General features: G+C 34.4%; 1 protein-coding gene across 6 annotated transcripts in view; it reads right to left on the minus strand.

Moving 5' to 3' along the window:
• LOC149563833 (transducin family protein / WD-40 repeat family protein) overlaps nt 1–22,050 on the minus strand; it is a 233,478-nt gene that overhangs the window by 98,683 nt on the left and 112,745 nt on the right. For all 6 annotated transcript variants that reach the window (XR_016364116.1, XR_016364115.1, XM_089826960.1 and 3 more), the window contains exon 16: nt 1,581–1,746. Coding sequence is in view for 4 of the 6 variants with exons in the window: in XM_089826960.1 (XP_089683086.1) it covers nt 1,581–1,746 (166 nt within the window). In the remaining 2 variants the exon portion in view is untranslated. The remainder of the gene's footprint in view (nt 1–1,580; nt 1,747–22,050) is intronic.

Genomic DNA, 22,050 nt, shown 5'->3' on the forward strand with positions numbered 1-22,050 from the left:
TCTGGTGTCATGCATTTTGTTACATTAATTAAAATTCTACTAAAATATTTGGTAAGACTACTACTAAGCAATGACACATAATATCTTCCAAGGTAATTGATTACATGAATAATTAAAAAGCACACAAAAGATTACCCAATTTTATGGATTTCTGTGGACAATGGCTTTTCTTTAATCAAGAACTACGGTTATGGATTCCTCTGATGAAGGCCAGATCCTGGTTCTGGTACGGTTCTGGTACTAGTTCCATCTGGATTCTGCTGCGATTCTGGCAGGATTCCAAAGGGCAATCCATATTCCTATCTGGAATCCAGGCAGAGTCCAGTCAAATCCAGGGATGTGTGTGCACATATCATTAATATTCGATAAGCAAGACCCCGATTCTTAAAATCATTAGGTCCAAATAAAGCAGCAAATGTTGTTCCTGATGTTCTCAACACTTCTCAGAAAGCTTTTGAATGTTGATACTACTATACAAAGTATATACTACATAGTCCACAAGCTCATGCTTTTATCACTTGTCCCAAATGGCTTGTCTGCACGCTGAGCAACTGAACTCTGACTGGTAGACAAAATGTCATAATTGTTTCAATTGTACATACCATACTAGGTCCCAAGAAATCTTCACAGAACATCCACATGATATAACAAAGCACAAGAAATCTCCATAGAACATCCATAGTTTCTTTTTCACCGTGATCCATTATATTATATGCATATCATTGTGTTAGTACTTGTTTACAGTTCAATGTTGTCTCTGTTATTCCGTAACTTTTGTAATTGTGGTTAGAATATGTGCCTGTTTGATATAGGGCTTGTCATATGATGAGAAGACTCTTCTCGCGTTAAAGGCTAACATGGTGGAATTATGACAATGATCTTGGAGAAGAATGTGCTATGGAAACTTGTCAGATAGTTTTATTGGAATCCAAACATCATCAAACATCACAAATTCCTCAACACCATAAATATCTTTAAAAAAAAAAATTGTGTAATATTTTGTTGGTTTTTAGATACATACATACATATCTACATGTGCAAACATACATTCATATGCACATACGTACATACATACTTTATAAATATTTCTAAAATGTCTATATTTACCACAGTACCAGATTCCGGCCCAAAAAAAAGTTGCCGAATCCCTGAATATGAATCCAAAACAGAATCGGCTACTTAGATTAACGAGAATAAAATAAAGCTTCTTATAGCAGGTATGGTAGCACCTCTTTTTAAAGAGGTCACGGATAATCACTGTAGTAATTTCTTTCAAAGATAAAATTAAAACTCAATTTATAGTAATTATAGTGGGTTACAAATTCAAGAAATGCATTGGAGCTCAAGCCCCATCCTATTATATCAAAATTTCCTAAAAAGAGATGATAAAACTCATCTAGCTAGTAAATAATCTGAGATATAGGCCTTGCAGAAAAGAAGACAGTTATATATCTATTATAAAGAATCAAAACACTTTGAATAATATCAAGACTAACCAAACAAAATGTCCATATGGATGGATACACACGTGCCTACACACATGCAGAGAGAGAGAGAGAGAGAGAGAGAGAGAGGCTAACCTGGAAATAACATTTGAGTTGGCCATGAAGTTAGTGATTTAACTAAAATGTTAAGATCAATGTCCGCAAATGTACTAGTATGATAATGAGAGGTGTCTTTCAATACTTCCACAATGGCATTAAGTCTTCGTGTTTCCCCGTCGTTTAGAGAATACAATCTCTGTCCCTGCAGAAAAAGCATTTAATGGACACAAGCTTAGTTTGCATCTATCTCAGAACAATCCTTAGCTCAATGAAACTCTTCAACCTTGCATTCCTTCTCACCAAAATCAATTTATTATCTAACTATATTACTTCACTCCATGCCTGATTTTGCAGTAATTTCTTAACCAAACAAATGCATAGAAAAGACATAACATTGTATTCATGTCATCCTTTGAAAACCCGTCTTATCTAATCAAACACATTTTATTCATGTCACGAATAAACACCAAAAGAGAAATTAATTATTTGTATCTCGCATGCTTGATGTCTCTATCAACATAATAAGTTCAGAAGAATTTTGTGGGTTAATTTAGATAGCAAAAACTGTGTGCTATATTTGCATCAATATTTTGGATTACACCACACTGTCTGTCATCAGAATGAGAAAACATGATATGACAACTGCTAGAATTCATCAATCAGCACTGTTTGTGATGCTGGCAGGAAGTGAACTGATGAAACACAAAAGAAAAAAATACATAAAATTAAATATAGGGTCAAGCTGTAGATAGACTCTAGGAAATGTCTCAAGTCAAAAACATCAGAAATAGGGAAAGGAGTTGTAGGAAACAACTGAAAATGTCATCAGCAGATGGGCAGACCCACTAAATATTTAAAAATTACTATATTAGAAATTTCAAGTTCAAGTAACAATTTCTTATAAAACATGCAATGTATATTTTAATTTATTTTATAGTGCAAAAAAGATTGTTTTTCAAAATTAGCTTAAATCTGACACTTCATCTCTTTTAATTATGAACATGTTTGTTGATTTCAAGCCCTCTCAATTTGCTTCTGAAATAATTATTTTCCTTCACTACAAACTAAGTGGCTTCTAAGTAGATGTGGGGTCTTTCATCGAACTAATGCTCCAATAGATAATTCTATCACAATCAAGTTTGATATCTACTTCATGTTCCTCTCCTAGTGTTATTGGAATGGCATGTTCAACCATTATGGGAGGTTTCATATGAACATTCAAATTTGTAAATAGCAAAGTTTCATAGTGGTTCTATCTAATCCTTTAGAGAAAAGGACTCAATTCCTAGCTTACTTATGTTGTTTAAGAGTTGTTTCAATGGCTTTCAAGCAACTTTACAAATCTTACTAGATATGTCGCCAATATATATAAGGAAAACCATGCAGGTTTCTTTCCAATCATCTAAAATTCTAGAAATCTCGTAGCATCTTATACTTTTTCTAATTGCTCTAGCAAAGAATTTTGGTGAATATGCTTCTCGTCATAAACTCAAAAGGTTACCATAGCTAGAGCTTCTAAAACACCTACCTTTGGGCTAAATGATAATAAGAATTTAGACGTAGATAAAGGTCCATATATAAAATGGACCCATCAAAACTTCTATCAACAAAATTATCAAGGAAAGTTTTGATCACACTCCAACTCTTTCACAACAATAATTGGGATGTCCCCTTTGGAGAATGAGATTTAATAGTAGGGGAAAGGGACCAGCAGTGACTATAGCGCGTGTTCAATTAAGGTGCCAAACAATATCAGATTTTGATGATTATTATTGTATGTCACCCATGTACATGACTGGCCATGTCGATCTTTTATCATGTGTTCTTTGTGTGAGTAGGTGACTAGCGTTTGTTACTAGTTCACATGGGTAGTTGTTGACCATTGCCTTAACCTTCCTCAATGTCATTGTGTGTTCACCTTGCTCGCATCCTTGTGTTCACCCTACTTGTGTTCTTGCTTTGTTTCCTACTATGCTCATAGGATGGTTTGGCTTAGTTTTGCTCCCGGGACTACGATTTATCTGCATGCCCATTGGCATACAGCTTCTCTATCCTTGTTGTGTGTGCTTGTTGCATGTGTTTGTTGTTTTCAGAGCTCTTTCCCATGGGCTTTTTGCGTTGTTGGCTTTGTTGGTTTCTCTTTTTCCCTGCCTGCTTTGGTGGTTTCACTGGTTTTGTACCTCCATGTTATTACTTGCCATTGACTTACCTAAACTCATTGTTTTCTCTTTCCTTGCCCTTATAGCCAGTTTCCTATAATTGCTTTTTGATATCAATTGTTGTCACTATTATAATATTATAATGATCCTGTAATGGTCATCTTAGTCTTTAGCTTATTAGGTAGTTTCTAATACCATCTTTAGTTGACGTGTGTTTCTCTTAGAAACATTGTCTTTGTAAATCTATATAAGGAGCTTGCATCTCCTTTGTATTAGAGCAGATCGATGGGATTTCATAAAATTTGCAGAATATTTTACAAAAAAGTTGAGCCTCTTTTGATCTGTGTTAAGTTAAGGGATCACTACAAATGTACTAAGTACTACCTATATTTTTGTGTATTCCAAGTGTAGATCCAAATGCATATATATAGGAGTAGAAGAGACATGTCTCTATGATCATTAGAGATTAACTCTAGATCAATTCAATCCAAATGAAGCTACAAATTTAACACTCACTCTTAGTGAGGGAGGATTTTGAATCATTTATGTTTCATTAATTAGTGATATTCACTTGATATGTGCACTAACATTATACAAGTGATGTCTATCAAGAGAATAAGTTATCTAATTTTTGGTGCTCTAAAACAACTTCTCAATGAAGTCGATCAAATAACAAGTAATCATAATGTCATGAACTCTATCATGACAAGTATCATGATATCTGGCACTCCAGGACATCAACTTAATGTAGTCTAATCATGATACATTCATTATCATAATTTTTGGCACTCTAGGACAGCTACTTAATGTAGTATGTCATGATAATAGGTCCAACTATTGATAAGATTGTCACATTTCAATAGCTACCCTCTATTAATGTGTGTGTGTGTGTGTGTGTGTGTGTGCGCCTATATATCAATGAACAATCATCACCTTTCATGACATAATTCACATATGCAAAATAGTAACCACCATGAACAAAGTCAAAAGGTGGAACAAGGGCTTCACCTCAAACTTCTCTCACACAAAGGATAGTACATTTCAAAGAATTTCACTATGAACTTCTCCCTTATAGAGAAGAGATCACACTTCAAATTCTCCCTGTAAACAATGATCTTGGGAAGTTAGGTCCTCTAGTTACTCCCTTTGAGCTCTCTTTGCCTAAGGATGCCTGTTGAACTCCCTCTGAAACTGATATCAATCTTCTTTCCTTCCGGTGATAAGTCGTTATTTCCTCATGATGTGCACAGGGGTAGGCCGATCAAAATCATGTATTCATACATATGTATTTTTAGACTCCCTCTATATATCAATCTTCTAAGCTCCTTGTATAAGGGTGTCTCCAATGAAGTATCGAACTCCCTCTTGATATGAAATGATACTTATAATCTCAATCATTGAAGATATTCACTTAATGAGCATTACTTTATCCATCTAGATCATCAAATGACTGAAGAATTCTAGACCAAACAATATTTGGTAGCATGTGTAAGTACCAACCTTCTTTTCCTGCAAGAACATCCCTACACATAAAGGAAATGATCAAGGCAAATAACTCTTATAGTACGAATACAATTAAGAGAGAGAATTTAGTAAGTAGATAAATGTAATTCTCAAAGCTAATCAATACTTATACTTACCTTCCATCTATCTACTACTTCTGATACTATTAAATGGATAAATGTAATACTACTTCTGATACTATTAAGTAGATAAATGTAATACTCAAAGCTAATCAATACTTATACTTACCTTCCATCTATCTACTACTTTTGATACTATTAAATGGTAGAAATTTGTGCCAATTGAATCATTCTTGTTGGCCCTCGTATTTCTCTACTTTAATTACTTCCGGCAACAATATGAGGTGTTCAAATCATTTTAGATTAATAAGTCTGGAAAATGTGTAAATGTCATTCAAGATTGATAAAAAAACATCACCAACTCCATTATAGCCTCCATGCATGATACAAGTATTGAGGTAGATGGATGTATCCCATAATAATATAGTTGTAGCCCCTCCACCATACGGTGTGATTGATCTGCAATTTCAGTATTATTATGAACATTGTTCCAACTATGCAGATTCTTCAAAATTTAAATTTTATTTATTCCAGAAGTGTTTTAATGATATTTTTCTCTTTTGAAGCTATCCATAAATGTATGTCTTATCAAGGCTCAAATTCCTCAAGATATCAGACATCCTATTTATTCATAGAAGCATACTAGTCTCACGAGGAGTTGGTGTCTTTTGTGTCTTTGAGCAAGACCACATAATGTTGGCAATAGATCAGCCTATTAATTAAATGGACTTCTCATTTTCATTTCAAATAATAATCCCATTTCTCTAACTGATCCCTCTATTATGAAATAATACATCTTTGTTTATGTGTTCGTAGTAATGGAATGTGACTTTTCACATCTTCCAAATATAATTAATATAATCTATATTAATATTAACTATCCCTCTAATCATCGCATCTTCTATTGTCAAACTTTTGCCATGGGACCTCTCATCATTGTATATCCTATAATTATATACAAGATATTTGATTATATTCAGATTACTGTAACGATGCTTGCTGTACATTTAAACTTCTCACAACACTACCTTCTCTGCAACGATATTGTGCCCATATACACAATCTTGATTATTACATCCTCTTTCTATTGATAAAAACTAATTTGTAAAGGATATGATTCCCAGCAATAGTTCTCATTCTTAGTTGGTGATGGTATATGATGGAATTTGTCTTCAATAAATAAGGTTGAGTTTATGTCCCAATTGCTTTATGCAAGGCCAATGTAGTTCCAACAAAAGTTGATCTGATTAAATATATGCTTTTGTATGCCTTATGCCAACTTTAATGCAATAGAAGATCCACCCAAATTTGCTGACATAACTAAGCATTGATTTAATGTATATATTGTATACTTTATACTGAGAATTTTACTATTGATCTGAAAAATATCTGACCAATTCAGATATCTCTATGGTCTTAATGAATCCAGGGAAGTATAGTTATCATAGCAACGTGCAATACAAATATCAATGTTTTGATCTACTTGTGCAGGCAATGGTTTTTCTGCTTTAGGTGTTGACTTTACAGAATAGCTAGTGTAAGTTCTATATCTTTGTCATTTATATGATGCTTATTGCTTGTGCTGTGCTTTGTTGTTCCACCAAATGATCCAGATCTATATGAAAAGACGAAAAGAATGTCGAATGCTGGGCTATGGTATGAATAACTAATTCCCATGATCCCGCATTGGAAATGATTATCAATACATCTTTAAGTACGAGGATGTAAGAAGGGAAGAGCGTGACTCTTCACCACAACCCTAATGCTAGGCTTTCCATCACAGCTTTACAGATTGAACCTTTGTTAGTTTTGCAATTAGTTTGATATTCTTAAAAGCCTGCCTTGTGTAAAGAGATAGATGGATTGTTGGTTAATATGTGCCCAGAAGTCTGTTTGTTGCTTGAACTATACATTATATCTCCTGTCATGTTATCTCTATCTCAGCCATTAATTCTACACTCGATACCCACCTTCCTACTGATTATGAATTTGGTTCTATGCAAATTTAATACCTTTTCAAAACATATCAATTAGATGCGTGTTTGGAATGGTGAATGTTATTGCAGCTAGGAGAGGTTGATAAAAATGTTTCCCTGACAAATATCTGAACCATCATGATCCAAATACCTCTCTGCATATGATCATCCAATGCATGTTTGCTGACTGGCTCTTCAATTATTACTTTACTCCAACTTTGGTTTTGTCTGCTCATGACTGTCAGAATTTAGAATGGTTGTTGTGCAGTTGTAAATATGAAGGAGAATGTCTCCAATACTATTGCTAGCTATTAAATTGGTTGAATCTTCCATAGACTTAATCATTTTCCTTATTCTTTTATGCTCTAGACTGCAGCGATATTATGCTTTATTTGTCCATGACAGAGCGGAAGATAAGGAATTGCTATTATTAATTGTAACCATCTGTTCTTTCTGTTAAAATCAGGATCTCTGATAGGAACAAGAGATATAATAATTGATGGAATATACTAGACTCGCATTTACTTACCAATCTGATACTGTTACTGTGCTTGCTCTGAATGTGCAGATCTTTGGGACTGAGTAGTCACTGAGTGTGGACGAACTTGCTGTAATCAATTTCTTGCTGGCAGATACAATCGCAGTGACTGAATAATGATTGATGTCTTTATTTGCTGGAGTAATCGTCAAGACTGAGAATGCCTTGTGATTGATTCACAGACTGCCGATAACTCATTTGTTATATATGCAAAGTAATATGTCTCCGTAGAGATATGACTCTATGTGGCCAATGGCCACATAAGGTCATGTCCCTACGTGGACATACTACTAAGCCATAACCAATCTTAACTCGGTAGTTAACAAATGTATAAAGATGACTCTCGACCGATAACCATTCGGTGCACTATTTCATTTGATAAGAGAAGGAATACCATTTATGAACAAAATTGTATACATACATACATACATACATACATATATATAGATATATATAATTCTTATCAAGAATATAAGATGTAAAACAAATGTTCAAGTAAATCATGAATACATATACACAATAGAATGAGTACTTCACTTTGACTGAAGCTATACTTCAACACTCCCTCTTAGCAAGAGAGAAGTGACAAAAAATGTAAAGATATCAGAATCCAAGATATCTATAACCAATACATTCTCTGACTTTAACACTCTGAAGTAGTGACTTGTCAGATAACTACAATCACAATGTTATGAACACTATCATAGCATATATTATGATCTCTAATTCTCTAAAACAATATCTAGACTAATCATAATGCATTCGTTATCAATGACTTCCAGCGTATCCAGAACAAAACTGTCATTATAACAGGCCTATCATTTGCAAGATCGTCACCTTACAAAGATTACCTTTTGAATATATATTTCCATGAAAGATTGTCACCTTTCATTACATATCTAATGCAACTAAACAACCATAGAAGCATAAACACATATAAATTGAAATTTAAATTCAATATTCAACATTACAATGTAATCATACCAAATTTTCCTTTGAAGTATTCCAACTTCACTTTGGCAAGAGGCTTGGTAAAAACATCCGTTGTTTGTTCATTTGTACTTATGTACTCCAGTTTGATAACACCTTGATCTACCATATCTCTAATGTAATGATAATGTATTTCAATATACTTAGATCGGTTGTGAAAAATCGAATTAGCTGAAAGCTTGATACATCTCTGATTATCGCAGTGAATGATAGTCGGCTTCAGAGACTTCTTAAACAAATCAACTAGTAATTTTCGTAACCATACAACTTCTTTGGCTCCCATGGAGGAGGCTATATATTCTGCTTCGGTAGAGTTTAATGCAACTGAGGATTGTTTTCTGCTGCACCAAGAAATCATGCCAAATCCAAGACTGAAGCAACATCTAGTAGTACTTTTATGTTCAGTAGAGTTGCCTGCCCAATCAGAATTTGAATATTCATGAAGATTGATTTCCACTTGATCATATCTGAGTCCCATACCAAATGTACCTCTTAGATATCTTAAGATATATCTGATTGCCATTAGATGTATCTTCTTTGGTGCACACATAAACTAATTTAAGATATTAGTAGCATAACATATATGAGGACGACCATTCACCAAATACATTAAAGATCCAATGATCTGCCTATAGTAAGTAGGATTAGTGGATTCAAATTCAATCATATCATCCTTCAGCTTATGTAGGTTGACTTCCATAGGAGTATTAACTGGTTTACAATCCATCATTCCAAATTTTATCAAAATACCAATAGTATATTTTCCCTGATTTGGGAAAATGTACTTCCCCTTTTGCCAGACTTCTAGTCCTAGGAAGTAGTGGAGAATGTTGACGTATAGCATAGTTGAAGTGATATACTCATTACATTGAGTATTTGTATTCATGATTTATCTGAAAATTATTTTATGTCTCATATTACTGATAAGAAAATATGTGTGTGTGTGTGTGTGTGTGTCGATTTATTTATAAATGACTTTGCTTAACTAACTAGGCTCTTATAGTTAGAAGAGAATATTGTGTTATGAAGTTCTTGAATGTAATTGTTTCACCACCTCTACAAGACATGACTTTGTTGTAGCCTCTATTGGATTGAATTTATCAGAGCTACCTCATTGGTGATAAATTGTCCTTTAGATAAGCATTTCATATATATATATTATGCATGATATATCTTATATATCATATATAATATATAAATATGGTGGTATAGAATAATATAATAATATAATATTATATTACATATATGGTTAATATATTAATATTATATATATATATGTTTAAAGGTGAGTTATACGTATAGTTATTTATAAACTAAATGGTGATTAACTATAGAGACGTGTCTCTCACATGTCTCCTCCTCTCTTATTTATATGAGATCCAAATCTGCATTTGGAAATCATCAATTACAATGGTCGTGATTATACATTTGCAGAAGCGATCCTAGTTACTTTAATAGAGAAGAGCTAGATCTTTCATATCAAACTATGTTGTTAGTTCCTATTTGCACTTGTTTATAAGATGTTCTTCACATGTTATTAAAAAATATCAACATCTAACACAAGAATAATCATGTCATCACCATCAATTTTGAAGTATAGGTTAGGATCAGCTTCGTTCTTAGAATACCCTAACTTTGTTAAATAGTTGTCTATTCTTTCATACAATGCCCTAGGTGCCTATTTAAAGCCATATAGTACTTTCTTTAATTTACACACGTAGGAATTTTTGTCATGGGTGATGAACCCTTCAGGTTGCTCTATATAAACTTCTTCAATTTCACCTTTTAAAAATGTTGATTTAACATCCATTTGATGAACTTTCCATCCTTTGGATTATGTAATTGTTAAGATAGTTCTAACAATGTGTACCTAGCAACTAGAGCAAAAGTTTCTTCATAATTGATATCTTCCTTCTGTGAGAACCCACATGCTCCAAATCTGGCTTTTTATTTTTCAATGCTGTCATCAGGTCCATGCTTGATTTTGTATAGCCACTTAGAAGAGACAAGTGATCTGTTCTTAGGTTTGGATACAACATCCCACACATCATTTTTTAGTATTGATTTATATTGTTCAATCATTGCTTCTTTCCAAGGTTTGCTTGATAAGGCTTCTTCAACATTTGAAGGTTCTGTTTTGATAAGTCCAATTAACAGTGCCACATAACATGACTGATTTCTTTTCTCTTGCTTTCTTTGATTACTTCATCAGGTTCAACATGATTCTCTTCTATCATTTTTCTAGCCCAAAGTGGCCTCTTTTTATTGTTAATATTTTCAATACTCTCTGAATTTGAGATAGTAGTTGAAGGAAGTTCAGTATCATTCTCCCTCTCATTTTCTACTAGGTAATCTTTCATCTAATTCAGTGGAAGGTTTTATATATGGTTCATCAATGTTCTTAGAAAGATTGAAGGCAATATCTTCTTCAAATTTAACATCTCTATTGATCTCAATTGTTCTTTGACCTGGAACATAAATCCTGTAGCCTTTGGTTGTTTCACTGTATCCAATGAGTATTCCCTTCTTTCCAAATGGTTCTAGTTTTGTTCTTTTCTCTTTAGGAATATGAATATAAACAGTACACCTAAATATTCTTAGGTGACCTAGATCTGGTTTGATACCCGAAAATACTTCTTTAGGAGTGATGTTTTCTAATATTGAGTGACGACATCTATTTTGAATATAAACTGCAGTATTAGACGCTTCAACACAAAAAGAAGTATGAAGATTTTAGTCATGCATCATTGCTTTGGCTGATTCAATAACTGATCTATTTTTACATTTTGCAACTCCATTTTGTTGAGGATTATATGCTATAGAAAACTCCCTCTTAATCCCAACAGTAATGCAAAAATCTTTGAAATTTTCAAAGATATATTCACATCTATTGTCTGATCTTAGTGTTTTATTTTCTGTCCAGACTAGTTTTCAACTAGTGCTTTGAATTCTTTGAATTTTGATAATACTTCAATTGATTCCTTTTGTTTGAGGAAGTACATCCAAGTTCTTCTAGAATAGTCATCAATAAAAATTACATAATAGAGACACCCATTTAGGGAAGGTACACACATAGGACCACATAGGTCAGTGTGAATAAGTTCAAGTACAGATTTTGATTTGTAAATGCTTTTAGGAAAGGATTGCTTGGTGTTTTTGCCTGAGGCACATCCTTTGCAAATGCCTAAGTTATCAAAATTGAGACTAGGTAATCCTTTTACAATTTTCCCTAATGATGACTATTGTTACAAAAGCTTGCACCCTTGCCTAAAGTTTTTACCTAAAAGTAACCTTGTGAAACATGGAAACAATCTCCAAGTTATGGGACTTGAACTGTAAGATTGAGTCTCCAGAGAAGATCGGATTCCTTACTATCAGGTGCACTTAATTACTCTTTGAGAGGAAAAGGGAGAAGGAATACATGAAAACAAACTACCTAATCTAATCTAAAGGGAGTGATACACCAAAATAGTTTGTTTAGTCATATCTCTACCTAACAATGCACTATTCATCAATATAACCTCAAAATACACCGATTCTACCTTTGTCTTAATCCAACGGTTACACATAGATCAGAAACCAACTGAAATGCTACTAGGAAGGAACTTCACTCCATAACATTCAAAGGCAAGAGTAGATATTGTTATGCAGATTGCAGAATGAAAATAAAACACCAACGGAGGCAAGAAAATTTTGCACTGATATTGATGGGAGAATGAGGTACAATTGAGAGTTACGTTCATTCATAGACAAAAGGAAAATTATAGTAACAGAGTATAGAATACTACTGCTATAGAATCAAAGAAAAAATGACCGACCCTATGAAGAGTTACAAAATTTGCTTTTATAGTGCACGCATAACTCAGATAGCTTCTACCCTAAGGCAAAGCACAACAACTGCATTTAAGGTTACAGAGAACAATCACTACAAATCTGAGAAAGATCTAATCATGGTACACCTCCAGATGCACAAAAATCATATTATTCATCAAACAGAACCTTGAGAAGACGAAAATGACGGCCATTATTGTTCTAACTAGATAAATGGATTACCAGGCGGTGAATGGAATGTCATTTGCATTTACCATTCATGGAGAATGCAAAAAAGGTGGTTGCAAATGATCAAGAAGATCAAATTTGCCATTAAAAAAATGTTTTTCTTTGTTCTCGGCATGCCAAGTCAGCCATGTCATCAGTCAACTAGAGTCAATCCTCAAGCTCCACCACGTGGACCAATCATATTAAAACATTTTGCCACCTCGCCAACACTCAAACTTATGTTGACCCGTGTCTTTACCCTAGTCGTAGCTTCGCCACCTTTTATCTTAACTAACCATTTTACCTTGCGAACTGCGAACTCAATCAAACTAACTGTTATCGCTGCTTTGCAGCTTGAAATCGATGTAACATAAAATGTCCGCGACCTTGCGAAAATGAACTTAACCGCCACTGCTTACTCACCACCTAGGCCGGCTGAGACACATATCAACCTGTCATTATGTCACTATGACTAAAGGTCTATTAGTTTTTTATACCAACATAACGACAACGCTCGATCTGCTTCAATCTTATGATGGAGAAAATATAATATCTTATAACTACGATGGGCCCACCAAGACACGTGTTGCATTGTCGCTATCTCGCTATATATTTTCGTCGTACATTTTTTCATAGCAACATAGCGACAATCGTTGATCATCTCCTAATCAACGGTGGACAAGGGGACGCCAAGAAACTGGCCCACTTCAGAAGGAAATGAATGGAATTTTGGTGACAGTTACCTCATTTGACAACTCTACCAGTCGCATAGAAGAATGGCCCACCTGGGCTACGTGGCATGATGTCGCTATGAAAATTCAACGTACAATTTTCCATAGCAACAACGCGATGGTCATATATCTATTTTCAATCTGTAGCAGAGATGTTCTTTCTTTTCTTTTTTTTATTGATTGTTGTGCCTGAAACAAATGAAAAGGCCCCACCCAAATGCGTGTCACATTGTCATTATGTCACTACAAAAAAGGATCGTACTTTTTCTCATAGCCATAAAGCGACATTCGTTGATCTTCCTTCAATCAGATGATTGAGAAGATGCAGGTCCGCCGAGGTGTTTATAACGTGAGACTGCCTGAAGACTTAGGACATAAAGATAACCCAAGGTTTAAATATATCTTTATAACATTAGAATGTTTGGAAATTTGAATATTTGAAAAGATATGACCGTTGGCCATGGTTGACAAGCAAAACTCAATTTTTGGCGGGAGGGCAAAAATGGCTAACAATGACAATGAATAGAAATGAAGGTGACCTAGTCTCCTGTGCCAAATTTCGGTAGAATTCGATGTTTCATGACTTAGGGCTGGATTTTGTTGATTACAAAGTTTATATTAACTTCCATCTCTAAATCCAATAGATATAGCTTTCTTGATGTTGCAATTCTTTGGCCAAGATTGAACTCTATCCTCTTGAAAGATGATTATGTATCCTTGATCAGCAAGACCAAAGATAGAGCCCAAATTTCTTTTTATACCACGTACAAATAAAATATTTTTTAGTTGGGGAATGATACCTGAATTTAGATGAATTAAGTATGATCCAATACCTTTAACCAAATGAGTAGAATTATCTCCAATGGTTGATTCTTCTAAGGAGTATCCTTTGAATCTTCCAAATTTGTCTCTAGAACTTGTAATATGATGAGATGCTCCACTGTCTATAATCTAGGTGTTTTTGTTTGAGTTTAATTCACTTGAGAGAGCTAGATAAAATGCAAGGTTTTCTTTTTTGCCCTCTTTCTCTTCCTTGATTTCTACTAGGGCTGCTTGAATTCTCTTTTGTTTAGGGCAGAAGTTGTGAGAGTGACCAATTTTGTCACATTTGAAACATTTTACATTTGACCAATCTCGGTTTTTATATGGTTTGTTGAATTCCTTCCTAGTACATTTGAATTTACCTTTCTTTTCTTTATTGTTTGAATTTGCATGAAGAGCTTGAATATCTCCCTCTTGATTTATGTTTAAACCTCTAAAAACTAATCTTGATTCTTCTTGTGTGCATTCATTTTTGAGTAATTCAAATTTAGGAAGATCAGGTTGGGAGCTTAGACCACGAATAAAGGTTTCCCATGATAGTGGAAGTCCTTTTAATGCTATGATGCTAAGTTCTTTGTCATCAACTTAACTTCCAATTGTTGCAAGTTGATCTTGTAACTCAAAGATTCTTTGAAAGTAGGACGTAATTGACTCCCCATTGTTCATTTTTATGTATAGGAGATCTTGCTTTAAAGTTAGCAATCTACTACTATTGTTAATTTCAAAAGTGTTCTTAATAGTAGAGAACATCTCAATGCAGTTTTAAGACTGGATATAGATGGAAGAATATGATCCTTCACTGAGTCTATAATGATTTCCATGGCCTTGTTGTTATGCCTTTTCCATGTTGTTTTATTTAGTTCATTTTCAAGTATTTATTTATTTGTTTCTATGTACTCTTCTAACTCCATTTCTCTTAGTACTATCATGATTCGTATTTTCCATGATGAAAAATTTGATGCCCCCTCAAGTCTATCCTCTAATCATACATGATTAACCATTTTGAATTTTGAGGATAAAATTTAATATTGGTAAATCTGAGTTTTAATTTTAATTCTAAAAAATATTTATATTCCTATCAGGATGGCTCTGATACCATGTTAAAATCAAGATCTCTGATAGGAACAAGAGATATAATAATTGATGGAATATACTAGATTCACATTTACTTACCAATCTAATACTGTTACTGGGATTGCTCTGAATGTGGAGATCTTTGGGACTAAGTATTCACTGAGGGTGGGCAAACTTGTTGTAATTAATATCTTGCTAGCAAATACAATCGCTATGATTGAATAATGATTGGTGTCTTTATTTGCTGGAGTAATTGTCGAGACTGAGAATGCCTTGTGATTGATTTACAGACTGTCAATAACTCCTTTGTTATATATGCAAAGTAATATGTCTCCATAGAGATATGACTCTACGTGGCCAATGGCCATGTAGGGTCATATCCCTACATGGGCATAGTACTAAACCATAACCGATCTTAATTCGGTAGTTAACAAATATATTAAGATGACTCTCAACCGATAACCATTCGGTGCACTATTTCATTTGTCTCTTATAATAAGAGCCCCATAAGAGAAGGAATACCATTTATCAATAAACTTGTATATATATATATATACACTTATCAAGAATATAAGATGTAAAACAAATGTTCATGTAAATTATGAATACATTTACACAATAGAATGAGTACTTCACTTCAACTGAAGCTATACTTCAACACTTTCCCAGTTACTCCTATTCGTACTATTGCTTTCTCATCTATGTTTTCTTGTGTTCTAACCTATATTCCATAATTAGGATTTAGTTTATCCCTTGTTAGCAACATTGTTTTTACTTTCCTTATGATCATCTATTTATTCTCCTCTCTTGTTCATATACATTTACAGCTTGAGCTCTGATACGATGAAAAGTTAAGGGATCACTGCAAATGTACTAAGTACTACCTATATCCAAGTGCAGGACCAAATGCATATATATAGGAGTAGGAGAGACATGTCTCTATGTTAATCAATATTGGCTATGGTGAGTTGAAAATCATTAGACAAAATTAACAACAATATATATATATATATATATATATATATATATATATATATATATATATTATGATTAATCAAATGCAATAATGTTTAACCGATAACCATTAGAGATTAACTTTAGATCAATTCAATCCGACTGAAGCTACAACTTTAACAATATGGGATTTTTTTCCAAAAATTTGCTTTTCAATATTTAGAAATGGAACTTTTGTGGTTCGTCTTCGAGGATTTTTTCTGGAAATCACAAGCCTAGCTCAGGGTTTTGATCTTGGGATTTCTTGGTTGCAGCGAAACCCTCTGAATTTTGAGGGTTAAATATACTTGCATGTGCTTGCATGTTTATTACATTTGCCTACATGTACTACTTTACCATGCGAAGTCTCGTGTTTTGCTGCCCTTAAAAATTTTTGATGGACTTCCATAATTTTTCCCTTAAAAATTATATTATGGGTTTTCATAAATTTTTCCCTCCAAAAATTTCTGATTTTGTAATTCGCAAAGTTGTGTGGAATTCCTTTGTGAGTTTATAATTTTTTCCTCAAAAATTATCTAGTGGGTTTTATCATTTTTCCTATAAAAAAACAAAGCTTTGTCTTGTCTGGTTTTGATTGATTTTTCACCTTAAAAATCATGTTGGATTTTGATCAATTTTTCACCTCAAAATTTGTGTTTGTTTTTTCCAATTTCTCTCCTAGAAAATTGCAACTTTTTGCAGTCTCTTTTTGGGCATCATGCTCATCAACGAAGTTTGGAGGGTTTGTCAATTTTTCCTATTAATCATGTTAGTTGTTCTCAATGTTTATCTCTATCTATAGGGAATAGTGGCTCCATTATCCAACATCAAGTTGGATATTTTAATCAGGTCAGAGGTTTTGTTGATTCTAAGAGGGCTTGTGGCAGACTCATCTTAGTGGCAAAGTAAGTGGCAAGCTCTTATCTCTTGTTGCAAAGCATTTTGAAGAAGGGGACACCCTTCTCTTTTCTTTTATGGGCAAATTTTGGCTTCTCGGTCATTAACATTTCGCTGATCTAGGGAGGGTCTCAACAACAGCAAAATGTTTTGAAGAATTTGTGACCAAAAGAGATTAATTAGACAATGACCATTAAGAGAGAGTCTAAGTTGCCGATTCGGGTTTTAATTCGGGTACGGGTATGTGGTTCAGGTACGTGGGTATGACAATTTTTTTCCTCCTTCTAGATTCAGGTTTGTACACACACACACACACACACACATATATATATATATGTATTTATTTTCAACATCAAAGTTACATACACAAAAAGAAGATTGATGCTCATAAATCCATATTGGCCAATAAAATTATAAATAAATAATTATATTACTAATATGGTTTCAGATTAAGTCCATTACAAATTGACATCAATTCAAATATGATCAACAAACATAACTATTGGCTAGGTTATACAAATCTATCAATAGTAATATACTCAGATCTTAAAATAAATAAAAATCAATCAGTGACCATCAAATGAATCGAAGTAGGTTGTTGTTCACTACTGTCATAAACTAAGGGCATTACATAAATCAATTTTAAATTGAATAATATTAGCAAGCTGTTGCAAGATACTATCTAAAGCTGATGCAAAGAGCATGTTGATGAACAAATCAAAAATACATACATAAACTAACCTATTGCCTTGGGGTACTTCCTGGTTGCCCACGTTTGTTGTGTGTCTTTCTATGAAGGACCCAAAGAGAACCTATGAAGTACTCGAAAGAACCAGTACCAGGACCTGGACCTAAACAGCAATACCCGGTAACTGAGGAGAGTGTGTTAGAATATTATAAAGTTTATTTAATGGTCATCTTAGTTCGTCTTCACTTTATTAGGTAGTTTGTATTTCCGTCAATAGTTCACAAGTCCTTAAAATCAGATCTTTAAAATCAAACAACCAATATTACAAAGATCCACCAATTTCTCAATAAACCCCAAATCGGGTATGCCGAAAATAGTGCCAAAAACTTCACAGCTTCACATATTATTAATAAATCTGAAAGTTGACATTTTTATAGAAATTTCAGCAGCATAACAGCTTACAAAATGACATTTCCAGATCTGTATAACATTTACACAACAGTTCCCAAACGGAAGACGAAAACAATGCTCATCGAGCTCCCGAAAACAACACAAAATAGCCGGAAACACCACAAAAACACTAATAATCTATCACAGAAGTATAATCATAGCCAAATACATATATTCAGCTCTATTTTAACATCTTAATGTCTGATATACACAAGCAACCCAAACTAATATGAAATACTCAATTGGAAACACCAAACTCTTACAAAAAACACACCCGAAAACTCACAAATCTGCACTGTTCAGCACAAAGGCAAACTCTGCATGAGCATGCACATGGAATGGCTTCAAACTCCCGTCCTTAGCCTTCCTGGAAACCTGCAAACTCTCGTTCTTGGGTCTCCTTCTCCACAGGTTTGGCAGCCTCTGAAGAACAACAAAGAAATGAACAAAAGTCAAGTTTTGGAATGAGCCCAAAATGTCTCCAAACCCCTTAAAAGAGGGCATAACCCTAACTCACGTCCAAGAAGGGTTAATAAAATATAATTTAATAATAATTTTAATTTATTAGTCCATTGGTTTCCAAAGATTAGCCCCTTTTGCCGAAACTTCACCTTTTTGGAGCCTACCTGCCTTAGCAAATTTTATTATTTTTAATTATTTGAAAAGGGGACATGACAAGTCCTCCCCTCCCAAATATTGCTTGTCCTCAAGCAATGAAAGTTGGAATTCTCAAGAATATGTCCTCCTTCCCAAGTTGCATCCTCTAGTGGTAATCCTTTCCATTTGACCAAATGCTCTATGATACTCCTGTTTCTCAATCTTTTCTCTCTTGTATCCAAAATCTTTTTTCGTATCAAAACTAATTTCCCTTCATCATCAAGAGGTGGTAATTCTGTAGATACTATGGTTTGCTGGCCTAGAACCTTCTTTAGGCATGATACATAGAAAATATTATATATTTTGTTGTTTGGTGGGAGCTCCAATTCATAAGCTACCTCTCCTACCTTCTTGATGATCTTATAAGGCCCATAGAACCTTGGCTTGAGTTTCTCTGCCCCACTCCTCTTCAAGGTGCTTTGCTTATATGGCTGCAACCTAACAAATACCAAATCTCCCACCTCAAAAGATCTTTCAATCATTTTCCTATCAGCATATAACTTTTGTTGGTTCTGTGCATGTTGTAGATTATCCTTGAGAGACCTTATTATGTCTTGGCTTTGCTTGACGAAATCACTTGCTGCAGGTACTCTGCTATCGGAAAGTATTAGATCAACAAAGGAAAGGGCATCATAACCATAAAGAGCACTAAAAAGAGGCATACCAATAGACATGTGATGAGATGTATTTTAACAATACTCCCCTAGGTGTAACCATTTCACCCAAGCATGTTGTTGATTTGAAACATAGTTCCTCAAATATCGCTCTATCCATTTATTAACTATCTCTGTTTGTCCATCTATTTGAGGGTGATAGCTAGTACTGGGAGTGAGTTCAATTCTTGCCAAATGAAAGAGCTCCTTCCAAAATGAGCTGAGGAATCTACCATCCCGGTCACCAACAATGTTTCTAGGCAAGCCATGTAATCTAAAACTTTCCTTGAAGAACAATTCGGCCACTTGTGATGCCTTGAAATCAGATGTGATAGGAAAGAAATATGCATACTTAGTTAGTCTATCTACCACCACATATATGCAATCCTTACCTTGAACCTTGGGCAACCCAGTGATGAAGTCCATGGAAATACTTTCCCATTTTTGTTCAGGAATAGGAAGTGGCTGCAACAACTCTGCAGGAAAATTTTGCTCACTCTTGCTTTGTTGGCATACTATACATTCCTTAATGTGTTTAAGGACATCCTCCTTCATACCCTTCCATGAAAACCGCTCTCGAATTTGCCTATGTATCTTGAAGTATCCCTGATGACCAGCCAAAGGTGTGTCATGAAAGGCCCTCAATATCATCTCCTTAGTTTTTGATCTCGGCACTAAGAAGATCCTGTTCTTGTAATAAATCAATTCATCAACAACCTTGCACCTGTTATCGTCCACTAACTTATCCAAAATCTTGGTGGCAAAGGAAACTTTAGCATACTTTGAAATTGTGGAGACTTTCCAATCAGCAGAGATAGATGTTAAGGAACACAAAGTGGGCTTTCTTGAGAGAGCATCAGAAACCACATTATTCTTTCCTTTCATGTATTCAATACCAAAATCATAAGCTTGCAATTTGCTTACCCATTTTTGTTGACGATCATTCAAATCCCTTTGGTTCAAGAAGAACTTGAGGCTATTATGGTCTGTCTTTACAATGAATCTTCCACATATCAAATATTGTCTAAACTTATGAAGTGCATGCATGATTGCCAACATTTCCTTATCATAGATGAAGTAACCTTTCTCTAATTGATTTAATTTTCTACTCTCAAATGCTATTGGATGTCCCCTTTGAGTTAGGACAGCCCCTATACCTTCTCCAGAAGCATCACATTCAACAACAAAAGGTAAAGAGAAATCTGGAATTGCAAGCACAGGGCATGAACTCATTACCTCCTTAAGCTTATCAAATGTTTTTTGTGCCTCTTCTGTCCAAAAAAAAGCTCCTTCCTTTGTCAAATCAGTCAAGGGGGCAGCAAGCTGAGAAAATCCATTAGCAAATCTCCTATAGTAGCTACACAAATTGAAGAAACCTCTCAACTGTGTAAGATTAGTGGGTGGAGGCCAATCCAAAATTGCCTAAATTTTTTGTTGATCAACCTATACTCCTTTAGAACTTATAATATGTCCCAAATATAGGATCTCTGTCAAACCAAACTCACATTTAGATAGCTTAGCATAGAAGGATTGCTGCTCCAAGATTCCCAAAATAGTGTCTATGTGCTTTAGATGCTCTTCCCATGTTTTACTGTAAATCAAGATATCATCAAAAAATACCAAAACAAATTTTCGAAGATGCTGGCTGAATACCTTATTCATACAAGATTGGATTGTTGCAAGTGCATTAGTGAGGCCAAATGGCATAACAAGAAATTCAAAGTGCCCATAGTGACATCTGAAAGCAGTCTTTTCCACATCTTCATTCCTCATTCGGATTCGATGGTACCCTGATCTTAAGTCAATTTTTGAGAAGTATACAGCACCATGTAACTCATCAATGAGTTCATCTATGCGCGGTATGGGATACCTATTTTTTATGGTCTTCTTGTTTAGAGCCCTGTAGTCTATACACATTCTCATTGCACCATCCTTTTTCTTGACAAGTACCACAGATGATGCAAATGGACTAGAGCTAGGCCTTATGAATCCCATGTCCAAGAGTTCTTTAATAGTTTTTTCAATTTCTTCCTTATAACCTCTTGGATGGCGGTATGGGGTTGTTATAACTGGTTTGGCACCCTGTTCTAACTCTATACCATGCTCAAAACCTCTATCTGGTGGTAATCCTGGAGGCAAGTCATTGAAAACTATACTATGCTTATCAAGAATATTTTGAATTTCAAAATCGAAATTACCTTGATTCTTTGGAGAGTTTGTTGGACGGATTATGACTCCTGCTGCCCATGCTACTTGT

The sequence above is a fragment of the Cupressus sempervirens genome, chromosome 4, assembly GCF_028749045.1.
Source record: "Cupressus sempervirens isolate cs-2001-9-10 chromosome 4, ASM2874904v1, whole genome shotgun sequence".
NCBI classification, from domain to species: Eukaryota; Viridiplantae; Streptophyta; class Pinopsida; order Cupressales; family Cupressaceae; genus Cupressus; species Cupressus sempervirens.